The sequence below is a fragment of the Netta rufina genome (assembly GCF_964035555.1).
Source record: "Netta rufina genome assembly, chromosome: 22".
In the NCBI taxonomy this organism is placed as follows: Eukaryota; Metazoa; Chordata; class Aves; order Anseriformes; family Anatidae; genus Netta; species Netta rufina.
Genome location: NC_140146.1, coordinates 8062450 through 8082435, shown reverse-complemented (window position 1 = coordinate 8082435; position 19986 = coordinate 8062450). Strand labels below are relative to the sequence as shown.

The 19986-nt window shown below is 52.4% G+C and overlaps 2 protein-coding genes across 2 annotated transcripts in view; one reads left to right on the top strand and one right to left on the bottom strand.

The window, feature by feature from the left end:
• The window catches only part of MEGF6 (multiple EGF like domains 6), a gene marked incomplete at both ends in the record, with an annotated part of 72150 nt that extends 59256 nt beyond the window's left edge, over positions 1-12894 (bottom strand). The window contains 3 exons of the mRNA XM_084300246.1: positions 8585-8694; positions 11239-11373; positions 12809-12894. Coding sequence (XP_084156372.1) covers positions 8585-8694; positions 11239-11373; positions 12809-12894 — 331 coding nt within the window. The remainder of the gene's footprint in view (positions 1-8584; positions 8695-11238; positions 11374-12808) is intronic.
• Positions 12895-15745: 2851 nt separating this feature from the next.
• TPRG1L (tumor protein p63 regulated 1 like) lies at positions 15746-19676 on the top strand. The gene is made up of 5 exons (XM_084300114.1): positions 15746-15950; positions 16061-16152; positions 16998-17174; positions 17772-17925; positions 18236-19676. The coding sequence occupies exons 1-5, from the start codon at positions 15759-15761 to the stop codon at positions 18428-18430; spliced, it is 810 nt and encodes a 269-aa protein (XP_084156240.1). The 5' UTR covers positions 15746-15758; the 3' UTR covers positions 18431-19676.
• Positions 19677-19986: the final 310 nt, after the last annotated feature.

Here is a 19986-nt window from a genome sequence, read left to right as displayed (position 1 = left end):
TTTTTCAAAGAGCCCGGCGCTACCTGCGTGCCAGCTGCTAAATACCTCGCCTTTGGCCGATGGACAAGCAGATAGTGCAGGACGAGCGGAGCTTTGCACAAGCTGCCCTTGTTCCATGGCCTTTCTGAGCCAGCCAGAGAAGTGATCCCAGCCAGGCACCACTACACAGCGGGACTGCAGGCTTGAGAAAGCTCCCCTGGGCTCAGGCACTTCTCCCCTCCCAGCAGCAAGGCAGACCTGCGAACCAGCAGGGTGCTTGCTAAGAAAAGTATCTCGGCTTCGTGGCTGCTGGAGGAGGGCTCTGCCTCGTTTAGCCTGGCTGTTATTAACAGGGGAATCTGTCCAATAAATTGTCGGCCAAGGAACAATTGCTGCTATTTAACCTCACAAACGGATTTTAAATTGGCCTTGCGAACTGTGAAACTATGAAACACCAAACACAGGCTCTTGCTGTTGTTCCAAACGTGGCGCTGGGAGCTGCTTGGGCTGGGAAAGTCACGCGAGCTGGAGCACGAGTCGGTGAGCACACACCGAGGTGAGGGACTGCAGAGAAAGAGTGCCCAGGCAGTCCCACATCCTGCAGCTTGGGGGACGAGGGAGGACAGCACCTCGGCCCCAGGTCGGGCTGGCCCCGTGCTGCCTGCCAGGGTAAACAGCGGGTGGCCGTGGCCCCAGGCTGGCCAGCAAAAACATCCTATGATAAGGGACTGTTCAGGACGGAGAACGTCCTGCTTTTCAAGCAAACATTTCTGTATTTCTTTCCAGAAAAGAAGCGATACCATGAGGATCTGACACAGATTTCTGGGAGACGAATGACAAGAGCGTCGTTCACCCAGGGCTGACTCGTGCTGCGTTCATCGAGCTGCCTCCAAAGCCTCCGGACCACATCCAGACTCACTCCAGTCAAATGCTAACCAGCTCTGTTTGGGGGAAGCATTTCTCAAGAAGATAATATGTACCGAGAAGATAATCCCACCTGTGCCTGGCACCGTGGGACTGCCAATGTGAGCTGCAGAGCACCGGGGTGGCCCCATCCCATTCCCAGCCCTGCTGCCAAGCAGCCCTGCAGAAACCCACGGCAGAGCCAGAGCATCCACAACCTGCTGTTGTCCTCCCTGTCTGCCTCAAAAAGCTTTGGAGGACAGTAAAACCTAATCCCCAGCCTTCCAAATCTGACCCAAAGCACTGACTTCAGGCTTCTCCTCCAAGGGGGGCAATGTTTGTAAACCCACAGATGTATTTTCTTCCTCTCCCCAAAAAGCCGCTCATTTCCCTTTTAAAGAAAACGTTTGGGGGTCTCAGAAATCTGCTCCTTATTTTCAAAGCTGCAACCAATTATAATTGTGGGAATTGCTGAACATTTCCAAATGCCAAATATTTATTTATTTTTTTACCTCTCAGGTTCTGTACGGGAAGACGTCTGATGTTTATTTTATTAATTTGCATGACAGAAGCTAAGACAAAAAAATGCAGGGACAATTTAGGGACTGTTTGCTTCCTGGAAAACCCTGCAATGTCTCTTCTGAGCCTAAGCAGTACAGGACCTCGTACATCTCTGAGAAGTAGCTGTGCTCCAACCCTCCGTGGGTCAAAGGAAGAGAGAGAAGCTGTGCTTTACATCATGGCATTAAACTGAAGATAGGAGAGTGTCACCGGCTGGATAAATAATTTGGACTCGCACTGCTATTATGTCTGCGGTTTGACTGTTTTAGAAACAAAGCAAGAAAAGCAAAACAATCAGGAAATTATTTTTAGGCGAAGCAGTCTCCTTTTCATCTCAGCGGAACTCATCGAAGGGAAACCACTGCCACCAACACCTCCCTGGGCAGTGAGGGCACGGAGCACGAGCACCAAGGGACAGCAGCCCCAGGGGCAAGCCTGTGTGCAGGGCCTCAAGATGACTTTTTTTGGGGTGCTCATCACAGAATTGGGGGCTGGTACCACCACTGGGCATGGCAGGGGCAGATAACCATCACACACAAACCCACACCTGGCACCTCGGGGTCTGCTGCAAACACACAGCTTGAGGTCAGGTAATGACACCGAGCAAGGGCTGGAGGCAGCCCAAAGCCAACAGCATTGAGGAGGTTTTGGCCAACCTACGGTTGGCAGCTGATTGAGAGAATCCTCTTCCTTTATGGGCTTTGTCTAAATGAGCCTTGCGGGCCTTTTAAGCACCTCTAAGTTGATGCTGCCCCGAGGTGGGGGCTCTGGGCAGGGACCCCCAGCCCTCCTCAGCAGAAGTCCAGCTCCTGCTGCACGCAGACCCATCCCACTTAGTGGTCACTTGCCATGCGGGTGCTCTGCTGCCAAATCAAAACACCTCTGAATTACCAAACGTAAGAAACTCAATGGACTGCAAGAGAGAATTCGTGTATTGTGCAAACGTTAATTAAATAAATCTTAGCAGCCCCCAGCTAGACCTAGCTGAGGATGTAACCGTGCAGTTGGTCAGAGCGCAGTTATTTCCCCTCCTGCTGTGGCAGCCCATTGCTGGGCTCACTTGGGCTGGGTTTCTGTTTGACCTGAGGTGGATCGGCTTCCTCCTGGCCCCCAGCACAGCCCCTGCGGAGGGCAGCCCGGAGCGATGGGGCTGTGCTTCACAGCCAGGCCTGATAAGCGTTTCCTTCCCAACCATCCAAACTCCCCAAACATTACTAACAGTGGCCAAAGAAAGTAGAGGGAAGATTATCGGAGTTTGGCAGATAAAACAATAGCCAGTAAGGATTAAAAAAAAAAATACCGGGGTATCCCTCATTCTTTATCTCCTTCACTTCTGACCCAAAATCAAAGGAAGAACTCAAAAAGCCGACTCACCAAACTGGCAGCGAGGGCCCTGGAAGCCAGCGGGGCAGAGGCAGAGCTGCGAGGAGCCCTCGACGCAATTCCCTCCATTGAAACAAACCCCGGCACTGCAGGCAGCTGTGAGGAGGGAGAGAGAGAATAACTCTGGAGATCAGGAGCAGAAATGCACCTATGCTAATAAATGCCCGCGCACTGACTGAGTTCCCAAAGCCCCGCAGCAAACCTGAATAATTACAAAAATTTCTGAGGGGCATCTGTCCTAAAACCTAGGTGCCAAAGGAAGGGAAACAGCTCCCACCTCGGGGCCAGCGCTGGCTGGATTTCAGCTGAGCACAGAATTAATCTAATCCCTGCCTCCTTACCTCGCTGGGGCTTTCTGCAGAGTAAGTGACGCCTTCAAAGCACAACAAAGCTGTCGGATGGGAAGTACAATAAAAACACTGCTTGGTTGACTGGCTGGAGGCAGGGAGCTCGTCTCCTTCCCCAGTCCCTGCTGCCAGCTGTGCCACTCGCTAAAACAACTGGCTTACAATTTTATTTTATTTTATTTTAAGCTACTCTCACAAACTGGTCCTGTGGTGGGCTTGATGAAAGACCACTTGCATCAGAATGGACATTGCCCTGTATCTTGTGGTGGGCAGGCAGCGATACAGCTAATTAACCTTCTCATCAGGGTTCAGATTATTTCTGCCCCCGAGAGCCAGAGATGAACCATGCAATTAACTCGCTCGCTCCCCGGCGCATGCTTTGTCCTGCCTGCACGGTGATGTGTGCCCACAGCTGCTCTCCAGCAGCCAACGGACCTCACTTCTACTCCTAAAACAACGCAATGCCAGCCAGCAAGTGGGTAAAATCATCAGGAAAATGGCTCACAAGGAATCGTACCCAATCTCGTACCGGCAATGATAACTTGCTTTGAAACTGGAGGCGTCCTTAAGGAAAAAAAAAAGCACCAGAAGCCGCGTTCCATTCCTGCAGAGCCGGCCGGCCAGACGTGGTGTCACCTTTTGAGTGGACCAGAGAATGAAACGGAGCTAAACTGCAAGGAAGGCCGAGCAGCCACATTTCTCTGTTCTCACCCAGTGAAGTGTGAAATGAACACAGAGAGAGAGAATGCTCAATTAGGCTTTTGAAATCCACCTTTTCAAACATCCCAATAAAGCCACAAACAGGAGCAAGTTTTCCCAATGAAACACACTTCTTAAAGCTCATGAAATGCAGCAAACATTTTATATTTCCCACTAGAAAGCGCTCATCTCAGAACTGCTTTTAGCAAACGATGCCGTGTTTGCTGTGCTTCGTTGCAGTGTAGGGACGCAGCACAACGCCTTCCTTTTCAAGTCCACTTAAAGGTTGGACAAGGCAATTTTCTCTGTTCACAGACCTTCTGTGCTGCTGGCCAGCTTCTTTTTTTTTTTTTTTTTTTTTTTTTCCTACTCCTTTCCTCCTTCCTTTTCCACCACAGGGTGCCCGTGTGCTGTGCTGGCACTGGGGAGCCCTGGCAGGGACGCGGCGCTGCTGCCAGCCCTGTCACGGTCACCTGCTTCGAGGCCCTCGTGTCCCGCAGACCCAGAGCCCGTAATTATTTCAAGTAGCTGGAGTTACAGCAGACAGACCTGGCAACCCTCAGCCTGCTGGCTCAGAAACACAAATTTACTAGAAAGAGCACAGCGCACACGGCCCAGACGGAGCTGGAGGGAGCTGGGTGCAGCCTTTTGTGGCTCCGTGCTGATGTCCCAGCTCCAGCCCTGCACGGTGTCCTTTTGGAGATGCAAACAGTGAACAACATCTTCCAGGGTTTCTCTATATAAGAAAAAATTGCAGGACATCTCCCACAGAGTGCAGAGTCCCGCGGGCTCCTGGCTGCTTTCATCCCATGTCTGTAGCTCCTCGCATGAAATTCACGTGCGAGGTGAAACCTCTGCAGGGCTCAGCCCTTGGGCAGGACGCTGGGATGTATTCACACAGCTCACACCACAATGCAATCAGCCACAGCCTTCCCTGCATGGAAAGCTAATAACCGCATTACCAAATTTCCCACTATTCTCATTGCCCCATATATCAAATATGGGCGCTGCTTTTTCCTACAGAAACACAATTGATTTCCTAATTCCCCCCCTGTGCTAAATCTCAACATTGTCTCGTGCAACACTTTCCGTCTGGCTTGCACTGATTACGGTTTTGTCAACGTTTCGGTGAATATTACATCCTATAATTTTGTACCCTTGCTACACAGACACACCCCTATTGTAACGATGTGTGCTCTGTCGCTTCTTTTACTTGCTCAAAGCCCAGAGAGCAGATGGCATTCTCAGGAGATGCCCTGGGGACATCCAACCTCTCTATGGAGCCATCAGATGAGCGGCCCCAAGAGCTCGGCATTCTTCATTTCCAACACACCAAAGCAAAAAAGATGAAAAGGTACCTGACGGAGAGACCTCCTGATTAAACTCGTTGGATCTGGCTGGCTTCCTCACATCGTATCCTACATTTACGGCAGAGAAATCAGCAATTACACTGGCTTCTCTCCTTACTTCCCACGCGCTGCTCAGCTTTCTGTTAAACCTTCTGTACCTGCCTCCTTCCGAGTCCCCTTCCCGCTGACACCTGAGCTCCGCAGGCTCTGCGCCTTGGGTGCATTACAGCTAACACACTTAAGCCTCAGTCTTGGCTTTCTTAAGAACCTGATGAGTTTTCAAATCCCCCCTCCTCCAAAACAAAGATTATTTACTAATACAAAGGCAGCATTGAAGTCCACACACTCACCCACCCAAACTAATGAGACAGTGATGAAATGTTGCTTCAGAAGGCCAGTTATCTCCTGATCTGATGCTTTAGCCACTTTTCATAGCCATGCAGCCCCAGGTACCGAGGTGACCCCGTACCAGACAGGCTGCCCGGCTGGTGCAGTTTGCTGCAAGCTGGGAAACCACCTCCAGCCCCTGCCCAGCTGCACCGTGCCTGGTGTCACACACATTTCCCGGGGTGTTTCCTCCTACACAGCAAGGCAGAGAGGGCTCGTGGCACTTCCCACTTCCAGCTGTGCTCCAAAACCTCCTGAGGCACTGCAGCTTTTTAGTTTTGCTCACTCTCCACATCTGCAAGAAGCACAATCCAAAGTTTTCTTTCCTTCTTTCTTGCCTCAACGCTACTAGAAATAATGCAGTAATCAAAATGTAGAGCAAGGTTCTTTCATTTTCCCTGACTCCTTCACCTAAATCACCAAAAAATGAGACTTCAGGCAGTGGATCCCAGCCTGGCTCCACGGTGCCCATTTGCTGGCGATGCTCAGTCCATCGAGGCTGCCTTGTGAGGCTCACAGCATGATAGGGACAAGATAAATTCACAGGAATGGTTCCACCTCACAGCATCCGACCGCTGCAATTGAATTGTCTGCAGCGATCCCCAGCGCCGTGCTGCTGGAGCACCACCAGTGATCTCTGGAGGCGTGCAGGAAGGGCCACAAATCCCGCTGACATGGTTTGGCACAACCTCGCCGCCCTTCGCTGCAGCAGGGGGCAGGCGGGCCTGTGGCTGCTGCTCACAGCGCCGAAAATCCGCTAATGCGAATAACACCCTGGTCGTGTTTCCCTGCCTCAGCACTTCACCGATTTTACTGACTCATTTCCTCGGCCAGCCCTTCCTACGCTCCCTGTGGACCCAGAGGAAGATGTCCCTGTGCTCGCACCAGCAGGAAAAGCCATCACGCCCCCGCCAGCGCCGAGCCCCTCGGACGGGAGATCTGCTGGCACAGAAACCAGGTCCCCGGGATGGGCTGCAGATCACGGCAGCAGATCCCAGCCCCGGGAGCTGGGCAGGACCTGGGGCACAACCACAGATTCCCGATCTGGCTTGGCTGGGACCATTTGTCCCAGTCCAGCCCATGACTCGGGAGGTGATGCAGGGTGATGCTGCGGGAGCTTCCCACCCTGGGTGATCCCTGGAGGAGCCCCTGGCTGTGCAGAGGGGCACAGAGACGAGCTCCCCACGGCACATATTGCACCTGAGGTGTGTGAGTGCCCCTGCTTTATTCCTGGGAACTTAGGCTCGCCTGTCACACCAGCAGTATGAAACGGGTACGGAGAGTCCCAGCATTTCATCCCCACGTGTGCTGGAGCTCCCCTGGCTCCCGTTCACAGGAGCTTGCTCTGAGCAGCTTTGCTCCCTTGTCACCTCTTCCTTCCTGCTGGGATCCCTCGCGTCCCCTGCAGGAAAACCTCCACGCAGCCACGGTTCGGAGTTCACCTGAGGTTGTTACCGCATGCTGACAGCTCGCTGGGCACTGCAGCGCTTCCTGCGGCACAGCAGGTTGGGTTCTTCAGCAGGAAGAATGAAGATTGGCTTGCTAGACACCTTTTTTTTTTTTTTTTTTTTTTTTTTTTAGCTTTTTCTTCAAGCATCAAAGTGCGAGGAAGGTGCAGGCAGCCTGCCTGCAGAACAAAGGGCAGCCAGCGCAGGAGCCATTTTCCTATATTGTAGGTCAACTGCAATCAAAACCACTTCTACAATGGGGCTGGAAACTGCTGGCTTTCATCCCCCTGATGGCAAGGCAGGTTTGATCCCAAGGGCTTTGTTGGTTTCCCTGCCTATTACTTGAAACCAAAGCTGCTCATCCACAGTGCGGGCTGGAGAGCACCTCCAGAGCCTGACCCCGACACGGGGAATGCATGAGATTCTGCCTTGACAGTGACATCTGACTACAGGTACACCTAGACAAACCTTTGTCTGATTCAGAAGATTTTATTTGGCTTTCACCTTCTCCAAAGCGAAGTTTGAGGTTCAATATTGCCCAGCTGGAGGCAGCTGCAGGAGGAGGCGGGAGCAGCGCAGCCCCCCTCACACACACCAAGCCCCAGTGGGAGGCAGGGATCCGGCCCGTGAGGATAATGCTGCCTCTGTCTTCAACAATAGCAATGCAGAATCGTCACTTATATGAAGATTTGCATATCCATAGCCCGACTCATGCCAATCTGAACACACGGCAGCTTCCCCGCACAGCTGGGAGGTAAATGCTTCTGCGCCTGCTCTGCAGCGAATTACACCAGAGCTCACAAGCCAACACAGAATCCCAAAGGCTCAAGTTCTGTGTCTTTGCCTCAAATCTTACCCATGCCATCATTTCAGCCACGCTGGCAGCTCGCTTCCTGCTCCGTGGCTGATGCTGAGGCACCCTGTGCTGGTCCCCCCGGGCCTGAATGTTCACCTTTAGGCTAAAGCAGCGGGCAGATGGAAGGGAAGAAGCACAGGGACCTCCAACCTCTAGCAGGGGGCTTTCAAGATCTGTCAGTCTTAAAAGCAGCAGAACTGGGACCTGGCACACAAGCCTCTCAAAATGCTGAGCAACTGGGGGGCAGAGGAGCCCTCGCCATGCCGTCACACAGGCAGCAATTACGGGGCTGGGTAATGAAAAGTCCACTCAGGACTTGGATCATCGCTTTCCAGAGCTTCTGCCAACAGCACCACTTAAATCACCACTTTGGGCTTTAAATGTTTAATAGCGTTTGGCAGCCGGATAAATGAGCGCGCCTCTGACAACCCTTTCAGGCTGCAAGGGGGAAATTCTGCAGAAACGGAAAGCAAACACGGGGCTTGCTGGGGAGCCAGAGGAAAATCTGACACACAACTCAAATAAATAAAAAGTTAAAAAACACAGACAAACAACAACACAAAGTTCCTTTTAAAGACATTGTTGCAGCATTTCCTGGAGGCACGGGACTTGAAATGAGCATCCTCAGCCAAAAGGACAGCGCTGGCGGCACCCGGAGCCGCGGGTACTTACGGTACAGGCAGCCGGCATCGCCTGCGAGCTGGGACCACCCCGGGCAGCACCTGTACGCCGTCTGGTACCGCACCTCGTACACCTGCCTGTAGCCCGTGTAGTACACGGTCCTGAAACAGAGCAAACACGGCCCGGACAGCGTTAATTCCTGCAGAACCAGGGGTGCAGGCAACAGGGGTCGTAGCTCTGGCTGGGGCAGGAGAGCGGGGATTGATCTGGAACATAAATAAATAAAAGCGACACTTTTCTTCCCCCTCCCGGAATTCTGCTGTTGTGTGTATGCGAAAACTGAAACAGAGATAAAACTTTTGAAGCTGAATTTTAAAAAGCTTCCTTGGCAGAACATGAAAACTGCTCCACCAAAGCAAAGCAGACAAACAACAACAAGTATTTGGCACAGCAGATGTGCTGTACATGTCCACCCAAAATATTTATCCTAACTCATTCTCCTTGTTTGGTTTTGTCTGAATGTTGTTACAAACAGAGCGAAACAAGGGTGAACCACGGATTCCCGCGAAGGAAACCTTCAGCTCCCCTTCTGTGCCAACCAGCATATGGAAGCACAGCTGAGGAAAACGACAGCAGATACCAATTTTTGTACAAGCTGTCAACAAATTACGAAGGCAATGCTCATGTTCCAGAAGCAGCTAAGGCAGCAGTGTGCAGTCACTGGGGCAGCAGAGCAGCTCAGCACCAGGCCCAGGTCCATGTGGATGCCCTCAGCAGGGTCTGCTAGCACTGTGGCACTGGGTGCCAGAAGGACAAGTCCTGGGGCTGGGGCAGAGCTGGTGGGATTGGGGAAAATGTGATCCAGAAGGGCTGCGAGGTAGCCAGCAGCCTCTTCCACCTGTCCTGCATAGGCTGAGAAATGATGAGAAAATGGCATTGCAAGAATTTGGAGAAAGAATAATACCGACCACAGCATGCTTCTATCCTCAACAATTCCCTTGTTTCCTATTTAAATCAGGAGAAAGTGGGTAAAGGAACATGTTCCTCAGCTCTGCTATGCTACCTACGAGAACACTTTAAAGTAGACTTACGTCAAGAGGGCTGAAAGAAAAAAATATTCTTCACTTTTCTTCCAGGAGAAAAATATGATAAACCACAGGCTCTCTAAAGCCAGTCTCTGTCAGAAATAAGGAATACGAGAAACAAAAGCAAATGCCCTCGTGGTGACAGGAAGCCTTCTTTGTTCTGTCTCTCGTGGGACAGGGAGCTGGGTTATCTGGTGTGCAGGAAGGGAATTTTCTCACCCTTTCAGGTCTAAGGGACCCGGTGAGGCTGCAGAGCTCAGGACGAGCCCTGGGCTGCTTTCTGCCCCCGGCAGCACCCGAACAACCTCACCTCCACGGCCTGGGTGAGCGCCACCTGGCACGGCCACCCCCAGGGGTTCTCAAGGAACTGCAAATATTTTGACAACCCCGACTGCCTGCGGGTATCTGGATGCTGTGGGCTGGAAAGAACCGCAGAGCAGATAAAGTATCGTCGACGTTTCTGTTTTCCTCTGTGTTTTCAGGAGTCCCTGGCACAGACAGAGTTGAATGAGCCAGAACTAATGGAACCCAGGCTTAAAAGCTCCTGCTGTGTCCTGCTGCTGGGAAATCCACTTCCAGCCCCCAGGGACAGCGCTGTCACCCCCCAGTTCGGTTACCGGGGGCTAAGCAAAGTCACCGCCTGCTGTCAGCTCGCTGGGGGAGGCTGCACAACTGGCAGCAGAAGCATCGCTTTGCCAGGAGCCCCCAAAAGCACGGCCCAGGAGCTCCCCAGAGCCGAGGGACAGGGAGCAAAATCTCTCCTGGGGCAGCTTGGCTGCAATTCCTTTTATTCTCCTTGCTTTTAAAACTCCACGGCCAAACCTCGCTCTGCCTTGCAGCACCTCCAGGCTTCACCTCCCTGCTTCTGGCAGGAACCGAGTTTTAGCACGGGGCTGCTCTGGTATTTATAATGAAGTGCAACAGAGGGTTTTTTCCTTTCAGCTCCTTGATTTACAGTGTCAAAAACGCACATTAAAGGACTAAAGGGACAGCTGGGACTGAAGAGCTCCAGGCCTTTGAAGTGGCAGCAGCCGAGGCACCTATCATTTCAAAGTCCTCTCTTAAACACAGCCAAAAGCCGGACTCTGTTCGCTCCCTTCCTCCTGCTGCACAGATATCATCACCGAGGTAATTACCAGCAATTACAGGTTAGGAAGAATTCCTGAATTCGAGACTTAAAAGCTGTCTCTAGTCCAAGACGCTTCTTTGAAATCATTCCTGTGATATTGTAAAGGCTTCTAGCTGCTTAGCGAGGCCAGGAAAGCAGGTGGAGGGCAGGGGGAGGTGGGGGACACAGCCATTTGGCTGCCGTGGAGGGACGGAAAGGCGATGGGTCACACTGCTGCACATCTCCTCCCCCTGCAGCCCCTCCTTGCCTCCCAGCTCAGAAACGAAACCCCAATTACCTGAACAACCACAGCAATTTGCTGCTCAGGTTTCGGCTGCAGGAGCTGAAGCACGGCTTTGTGGAGCCCGGCAGCGGCTGCCCAACGGGCTCCTCTCCGGCACGGATAAACACAGCCACACCACCCTCCCACGGCACCAGCACGAGCTCCTCAGTGGTATTACAACCGAGCAGCACGACGCTATGGCACGAGGACGCGATGGCAGAGCACCTACCTGCGCTCGTAGCCCGTGCACCAGCTCCGTCCCGCGCAGTCCTGCCTCCACACCCTGACCGTGTGGGCGTGTGCCCGGGCGCAGGGCTCCCGGCGCCCCACCAGCGCCAGCTCCGGCTCCGCGCAGACGTGTGGCCTGGCACAGAGAGACAACAGCGTGGGGCTGTGGCTGTGGCAGAATTTGGCTCCTCCGCCCCCACGGCAGCCCCAGGGACAGCGGGAAGATCCCCGGCCACGTGCGGTGTCTGCCATGGGGAAATGCTGGAGAGCTGTCAAGAGCACGGCACAAGCTGGTGTTTCACAGGTGGGAGCCAAGATGGAGAAAAGGCAGCAGGAAAGCAGCATTTGTACTTTATTTCTTTCCTAATCCTAGCTCTTCCTCAGCAAATAGCAGCCAGGAGTTTTAACTAAGGACAAAGAAGGGAATATTTGTCCCTGAATTAATGTTATGGGGCCATTCATTACCTGGGAATGCTTCTATTGCTTCAGACTCCCCGCAAGAGGCTGTGCATTTCCACAAAAATAAAAGGTTGAACCAAGTAACTGGGAGGTGGTGGAGACTGGAGTTCACAGCTGGCATCTCTCTGCCCCGGGACACTCGGTGACACCGCTGCAGCCAGCCTGGAAATGCCCCTGGGACCCTGGCATTTTCCCCTTGGCTGTCCCCTCCCTTTGCTGGTACCTACATGCCTCACCCCTGAGCCCTCTGCGTCTCCAAAACCACGGCAGCAGCGATGCTTGGTGCAATTTGTCCCAGTGAAGGAGGGTTTTGTGTCCCCAAAGAGCGGGTCTGTGTGCCACAGGCATCGTCAGCGGTGCCCATGGGAAGGGGCAGCACTTCCAGCTGCTGGCATTTTCTTTTCTCTGATGCTTTGGCACACAGCTCGTCTCCAGTGCCTCGTCCAAGAATCCTAAAAGTGCTTGTCAAAGCAGAGGCACAAAATCCCTTACATGGGGGGAAAAAGCAACTGAGCCAAAGCTGCTGGAAAGGACCCTGCTCCCCCTTTCCTAAACCCAAACGTCCAAAACCCTGGGGGGAGCAGCTTGCCATGACAGCACCATGCAACGCTGGGCTCATTTACCAAAGGAATGAGAGCAACCCCTGCATCCAGAGATCATCTGCTGGCAGGGGACCAAGCTCGCGAGGAAGTTTTCCAAAGAAGCTAAATGATTAACACCCAACTGGAACTGTAAAATTCAATTAAAAAGAAAGGACTACGTGCTCCTGGAGTAACGGGAAAAGGGGGGGAAAGAAGCACCGAGGAGACACAAAGTGCAATAAAACAGCAGCTCTGTGAGGAAAGGTCAAACTATTTGCACAATAATCGCCTCTTGTGCTCACACAATAGCAACACTTCAGTCAAAGACAGCGAATTACCTTCTACAAGCAGGGACTGTGCAGACTTTTAAGTTTCTTTTAACTTTAAATACATTTGGTACTGGATAAAGAACCACGAAACAACCCTCCCCAAACCCTCCCTGCACCTCCCTTCCCCCTTGATTTTAAAATCTTGCATTTAGCCTCCGCTTGGCAGTCCCCTGCCCTACAAATCCCCTCGGGATCTACTCACATGTAGGGCTGGAGTTTGGTCCCAGAAGCAAGCGAGGATATTCGCAGCGCGAGGATGAGGGACAGGGCGAGCGCAGGAGGCTCCATGGCTCCGGCTCCTCTCTGCTCCCCAGGTGCCGCCCGTGGGAGCTCGGAAACCTCGCAGGCACCTGGAGCACACGGGCAGGTCCTCGTTCCTCGACGGGCGATGCTCTCCGGCACGCAGGGATCCCTGCTGGGCTCTGCCGGGCGGATTTATCACTCCTGGAGGCTTCCTCCCGTCGGGCCGGGCTCAGCACGGTTCCCCTGTCCGTGGGACGTGGTCAGGACGCAGCTCGCCGCTGGGCTGCTGCCAGAACCAAACCTGGCTCCTCGCACCCGTCTGCTAGCGGCGAGGAGCGTGGGGCTGACTTCTTCTGGCCTCTGCTTCCCGGCAAGGTGCAAAGCCCTGGGGGCTCGCTGGGGCCGGGTCCCATCCAGCAGCGAAGCCCCCATGGGGGTTTTGCTGCTCTGTGGTCCCGTGCCACGCGGCCAGGCAGCCTGTACCCAGCACCCAGCAGGGGATGGATGAAGCGGGGAGCTCCCCGGGGTGTCCCCCAGCCACCAAACCCCAAGGGCTGCCCCAGCAGCAGGCGGTGAGCTCGCTCAGCCCACCTGCGGGGCCGCAGCCATCCTGCCTTCCCTCCTCACTCCCCCGGAGACGGAGCCAGCAGCCCCCCGGCGTTTCCACCGAGCAGCCAAACTTCCCTCCTGCTTTCCCAGGTCTAGCTCCTCTCGCTCACACGCTCTCCTTTCTCCTCTCGCTGACAGCCACAAATCCCTCCCACCAGAGGAGGGGGAACCCTGCGGAACCGCGGCGCGGACGCTGTGGGTTTGTTTCCCCGACAGCCCCTTTGCACTACTACCAAGGGCAACTTCTATCCACACCATCCCAAAGCCCTTTCCAGCCAATCTAAGGCATCCTGCAAAGATTTATTCCTTCTACACACTCCAACAGAAAAAAAAACCCTGCTCTCTCCCCAAGGGAGTCGTGCTCTGTGTGTGGGGCTCATGGGGAAGGCGCAGCGCTGGAAGGGCGCTGCTGAAGGACCAGAGCCTCGGGGGGATGGCACCGGGCAGAGGGAGCTGGGGAGCAGGATTAAACAGCTCCCTGCCTGCTCCTCCCCAGCTCCCTGCTCTGAAGGGGAGAGCAGAAAAAGAGGAGAGGACACAGATTTTACTGCAGCTGGGTGACTGCAGAACGACCCAGACCTGCCCAAGCCCAGGCAGCTCGCAGTGGGGTCCCTCTCCCCAGCCCCGCTCCGCTCTCCTCCAAACATCTTCACCCCGAAAACCTACCAGGAGCATCAGTGGAGTTACCACTGCTCTTCGCAGACACAGCAAGGCCTGAAGAGCTGCCAGGGGTCTGCTCTGTCTCCTCCCTTCCAGGACGGACGGATGGGGCTGGCAGGCACCACAGGAGGCAAGGAGCAGCGGGGCAGCAGCGCTGCAGCTCTCTTCCCACCCTGGGATCCCTCCAGTTCTCTTGTCGAGGCAGAGTTGTTCCAAGGGTCACAATGATCCTCGCACAAGCCCACGTTCTTCCCCTCACAAACAAGCAGAGGAAGCAGCAGGTAGCACCTCAGCTCTGCTCCGAGCAGCGCTGAAGAGGACGGGACCTGCAGCCTCCTACCCGAGCAGCAAAGCGCCACGTCGGGCTGGCAGCGGGGAACCCGAGTTCTGAGAAACACCCGCACGGAGGAGAGCTGTGACAGCCCTTAAGAAGGTTTTATTAATAAATAATGTATTTCGGTGAGAGGTTTGGTAGTCTCAGCGGCCGTGGTTTCGCTGCTGTAAGCCAGCCCCACGGTGCCCTCCAAAGCCCCTTCTCCAAGTGAGGTTTGCTGTCCCCCTGTGCTCGTGGGAGCGAGGGCTGCGGGCAGGAGGTCAGGGAGGCAGCGGGGCTCTAAAAAGAGCCGAGAAAATATCCGCAATAAAGACAGAAGCTGGAGAAACGCAAACGTGAACTTGCCAGTGGTTCCCCCGCATCATTTCACCTTTGCTGCCGGGGCTCCAGCTTTGGGGCTCCAGCTTGCGGCTGCCCCTTGCTGTGCCTCTGGGCAGTGGGGTCACGGCCACAATCTGCGCCCCTGCCCCGTGTCCTCAGCACCAGGAGTGGGTGAGGGCCTGGACCGGTGCAAGCCCTGCTCGGTGACACCACTGCCAGTGCAGCCACCCCAAACCCTACCCCTACCCCAAACATAAACAAAAACCAAAAGCAAAACCTGAACCCAAGGCCAGACGTGAAGCTGAACCCTAACCTTAAACCTAACCTGAATCCTAGCCCTAAACGTAAAGCTAAGCCAAATATTAACCCTAAATCTAACCCAAACCTTAACCCTTCTAACCCAAACCCTAACCTGAACCAAAACCCTAATGCTAAATATAACCCTAACTCTAAATCTAATCCCTGACCCTAAATCTAATCCTAAATCTAACCCCTGAACCTAAAGCAACCCCAACCCTAAATCTGACCCCTAACCCTAACCCTAAATCCAACCCCAACACTAAATCTAACTGCTAATTCTAACCCTAAATCTAATCCCAACACTGAATCTAACCCTAAAACTAACCCTTGACCCTAAATCTAACCCTAACCCTAAATCTAACCCCTGACCCTAACCCTAAATCTAACCCTAATCCCAACCCTAAATCTAAACCTAACCCTAACCCCTACCCCAACCCCAACCCTAACTCCAACCCTAACCCTAAATCTAACCCCTGACCCTAAATCCAAGCCAAACCCTAAATCTAACCCTAACCCTAACCCTTGACCCTATCTCCAACCCCAGCCCTAAATCCAACCCCATCCCTAACTCCAACCCTAACCCTAACCCTAACCCTCCCCCAAGCCCCGCCCCCTCCCCGGCTCCCTCCCCTCAGCCCCGCCCCCTGTTCGCCCCGCCCCCCCTCAGCCCCGCCCCTCCCCCGCCATGTTGGCGCTGGGCGATGCCGCGGGCGGCCCCCCGGGGGGCTGCGGCCCCGCGGCCGTGCTGGGGGTGGCGGCCCCGGTGCCGCTGTCCCCCCGCGGGCCCCCGGCGCCCCCGGCCCGGCAGAGCCTGAGGCCGCTCCCCGTGCGCACCGCCACCCGCCGCGGCCGCCTGCGGGACTTCTTCGTGTTCCGGGTAGGGCCCGGCCCCGGCACCCACCCCCCCCTTTTCCCGAATTTCCCCTGAATTTCCCCAAATTTCCCCCCCCTCGCCTCACCGCCCCCGTCCCGTTGCTCTCCCCGCAGCCCGGAGCCGTGGAGCAGGCGGTGGGGGAGATCCGCGCCGTACTGACACCCGCCGAGGACGGGGAGGTGCAGAGCGTGTGGCTGCTGGCGGAGTAAGGGGGCTGGGGGGGGGTAAAGGGGGGTAAAAGGGGGCTGGGGGGGGGGTGATGGGGTACAGGGGGCCTGGCCCCTCGCCGGTGAGCGGAGCTGAACGGGGGGGGACGGAATGTGAGGGGCTGGGGGCCAGGCAGGAGCTGCTGCTGGCTGCAGGCAACCCACAGCCCCGAAATCCCAGCCCCCAGACCCCATTTCTGAGCCCCCAGACCCGAAATCCCAGCCCCCTGCCCTCACTTCCTGGCCCCAATTTCCCATTTTCTGGCCCCAATTTCCCCATTGCAGGCAGCAGCCGGCTCCAGGCTGTACCCCACGGCGCACCTTGGGGCGGCAGGGAGCGTGCCCTGTCCCCCAGAGAGGCTCTGTGCAGCCCCTGGCTGTAATTCACCATTGCACCATGAGAATAATTGTGGTCTCATCAGCGTTACGTTTCCGTTCCTGGTGAAGCAAAGTTTGTTAATTTTTGTAAGACAGTCAAGGCGGTAAAAATAAGCTCTAGTAGGTGTCAAGTTTGAATGCTGATTTCGTCGCCCTCAGAGCGAAAGTAGGAGCAGCTTTAGATGCCCTGAGGATGAAATTGTCTCAGCTGTGGTGGTTCAAGAAGGTAGTGTGGCAAAACATGCAGGGAAAGGTAAGATCTTGTGTTAAACGTGAAGAAACTGACAATTTGGGTGTGCAGATGCGCTTCCAGATGAAAATGTTAAGTCACCACACAGTTACAGAAGACTATTTCTCTACCCTATCCTTGCACAAATGCAGTTATTGATTTAGTAAATGTGGCAACACCAAGCAATGTGGCAACAGCCAAGAAGACCCCTAAGGCTCGCTCTCGTTACCTTCCCAGAATTGACCACTGGAACAACGAGAAGGAGCGTCTCGTGCTCATCACAGACCGGTCCCTTCTGATCTGTAAATACGACTTCATCAGCCTGCAGTGCCAGCACGTGACGAGGATCTCACTCAATGCAGTTGATACAATCTCTGTAGGAGAGTTTGAGTTCCCACCTAAATCTCTGAACAAGTAAGTTGATGCAGTAATATTGTAGCATTACCCTAAGTAGGGTGGGCTGACAACCTGTGGTTTTAAACATTGGGCACCTTTTGAGAATTCTTCCTCTTGCTGGTGTTAACTCGTTTATTTTATGTACAGTTACTGAAACTTCATTGGAAGATCAGAGTAGCTGCGGTCTTGCTTGGACACTTACTAGTTGCATTAAAAGCGAGTTGCTCCAGGACAAGACCAGCAGATGTGGGAGAAGTTCATTGCCATTAGATAACGCAGTGAGCAGCAGCAGCAGCACCGGAGCAGGATTAGAAAGCCAGGAGTAAAGGTCAGGTCATACTGAAGTGTAGGTCACTGCAGACAGTATGGCTTAGCCTTTGTGTCCTAGATGTCTCATCAGCTTTACCTTTTTGCACTTAGCTGAACGTCTCCTTACGTGTTTCAGGGATGGAATTATTTAAAGTTTAATTATTTTATCACTTTCCTAGAGAAAAGCATATTACCAAACAGTTTAGCTGCCAGTTTTAAGTAGGACTTTCAGAAGGTACGCCTCTAATTAAACTCACTGCAAAGACTAAAACAATTCTGTGTCAATTCTGCTGTCCTCCACATCAGGCGAGAAGGCATTGGGGTTCGCATTCAGTGGGACAAGCAAAGCCGTGCCTCCTTCATCAGCCGATGGAACCCGTGGTCCACAAGCGTCCCGTACGCCACCTTCACTGAACATCCCATGGCAGACGCTGATGAGAAGATCACGTCCCTCTGCCTAGTAAGGAAATCGCCTCTCCTATTCTAGATGGCTTCTTGGTATCATAGGCTGGATACTACTTAGATTATTTTTGAAAAGACACAGCAGGTAAATCAAACAGAAGCAGCTAAATCAAAGACAGAACTTAGAGCTGCAAGCCGTCTCCCCATTCTCCATGTTAAATGTCAGACAGTAAAGATTATGACATGCAAGGTCCATCACAACTACAGCTGTAGTGTTAATGCTTTAAACTTCAACATCAGCAGCTCTTTGCCTGTGAAAGCTTAACGCTTTTTAAAACAATGGAAAAACATCTTTTTTTTTCTTTCAGTTGGAAAACTTTAAGACCCAGCTAATTCAAGCTGTGAAGAAGGCCCACAAGGAGTGTCCATTGCCAGGAAGGGCTAATGGTGTGCTAGTGCTGGAGCGTCCTCTCCTGATTGAAACCTACCTGGGATTGATGTCCTTCATCAACAACGAAGCCAAACTCGGCTACTCCATGACAAGAGGCAAAATTGGATTTTAAAATTCATTGCATTTAATCTTTTCAAGGGAAGGTGATTTTACATTAGTCTCCTGGGGAGAGTGCACACTGTGGCAGAATATTTGATAATCAAAGGGGAAAAGTTACAGGAACAAAAGGGGGTGGTTGTAGAACTAATCAGTCCCAGGAAGCCCTGGTTAAGGAAATCACTAGAATGCACAAGCCAGCTTAACCTGAAGTGGACACAAGGTGGTGTCACTCTCGTATTCTGTATCTAATTTACAGTTCTTATTGGGTCTTACACAGGGCCAGCGAGCAGTCGTTACTTCCTCTTCCACTTCTAACTACATGTTCTTCCCTGTTAATTCCATGCGATTGATTTCTGCTGCACTCTACAGATCTCCAAGGCACTGCAGCACGTTCATGCCATATTAGTGCCCTATACAGTGTCAAATCATGTGGCGTGCTTATGACTGTTTAAAGTGGTATTAGTGCCTCAGTTACAGTAATCTTAGCATTTTGATTAATGCCTGTTAAGAATTTTGAAAGCTGTGTCAGTCATTCTTTAGCAAAACAGTCAGCAAGTTTTGTTAAGCTGCACTGCCACATCTGCTCAGAAGCAGAGCAGTGTACACGAACCATTACTTTGTAAACTGACGGATATGGCTGAATGTATTAGCTTTTTGTAAAAATAGTTCCTTCTTAACTGAGTCTAACTTGCCAGTTTGTGTTTTCTTGCTGCAACCATAGAATAAAGACTATCTTGAGAGTGTTGCCAAAAGCCTCAAACACATTTGCCTTCAAAGTTATTATTTACAGGAACAGTTTTATAACTTAAAGTAATTCTACTTTGATTAGATTTATATTTTGTAATTTTTCCTAAATTTACTGTGGTATGGGACAGCAGCAGTACAGGACTTCCTAATACCTAAAAATTTAAGCACTGTGTGTCAGTCTTGATTTATTCATTCTTGCACTTACCCTCTCTAGTACTGCATTTCAGGAGCAAGAGATACTAAAACTAGAATTACTCCTGAGGTTACTGTAACAAGCTTTGCCATTGCGTAGGACCTTCTATACGCTGCTCTATCAGAGCATTTGTCTGCATAACTGCAATACTGAGTAAGTGCTGTAGTGGTATTTTCTTGAACTTAAAGTAGATGTGGATTTCTGAAATTTATATAAAGCTGAAATCATGATGGAATGCAACAAGCTGCATGCCCCTCTCAATGCATTTTCTAAGGTATCTATTTATTTTATCTTGCAATAAAGTTAAATGCCAACTAAATTTGTTCGCTGTTCTTCATTTTGTGGAGACTGAGCCTGTCAAATTAAGTAGGAGAAGAAAAAACAAATAAATTGGTAAATGTCCCTTCCCTTGAAGAATCATAGGCTGGCTACTCAAATGAAAGATAAAGGATGGTCCAACAGCTCTTTCCTTACTGAACACTAGATAGTTGGTTCAGAAACTCCCCTTTCAGTTCCCTGTAATGTATTCAAAAGTATCAGGTATGATCCTTGGAAAGATTCAGTGCAGTAAATCTAGGGCAGTACAGGTTTATAGTGAGAGTCATACCAAGTTTATAACTATCAAAATA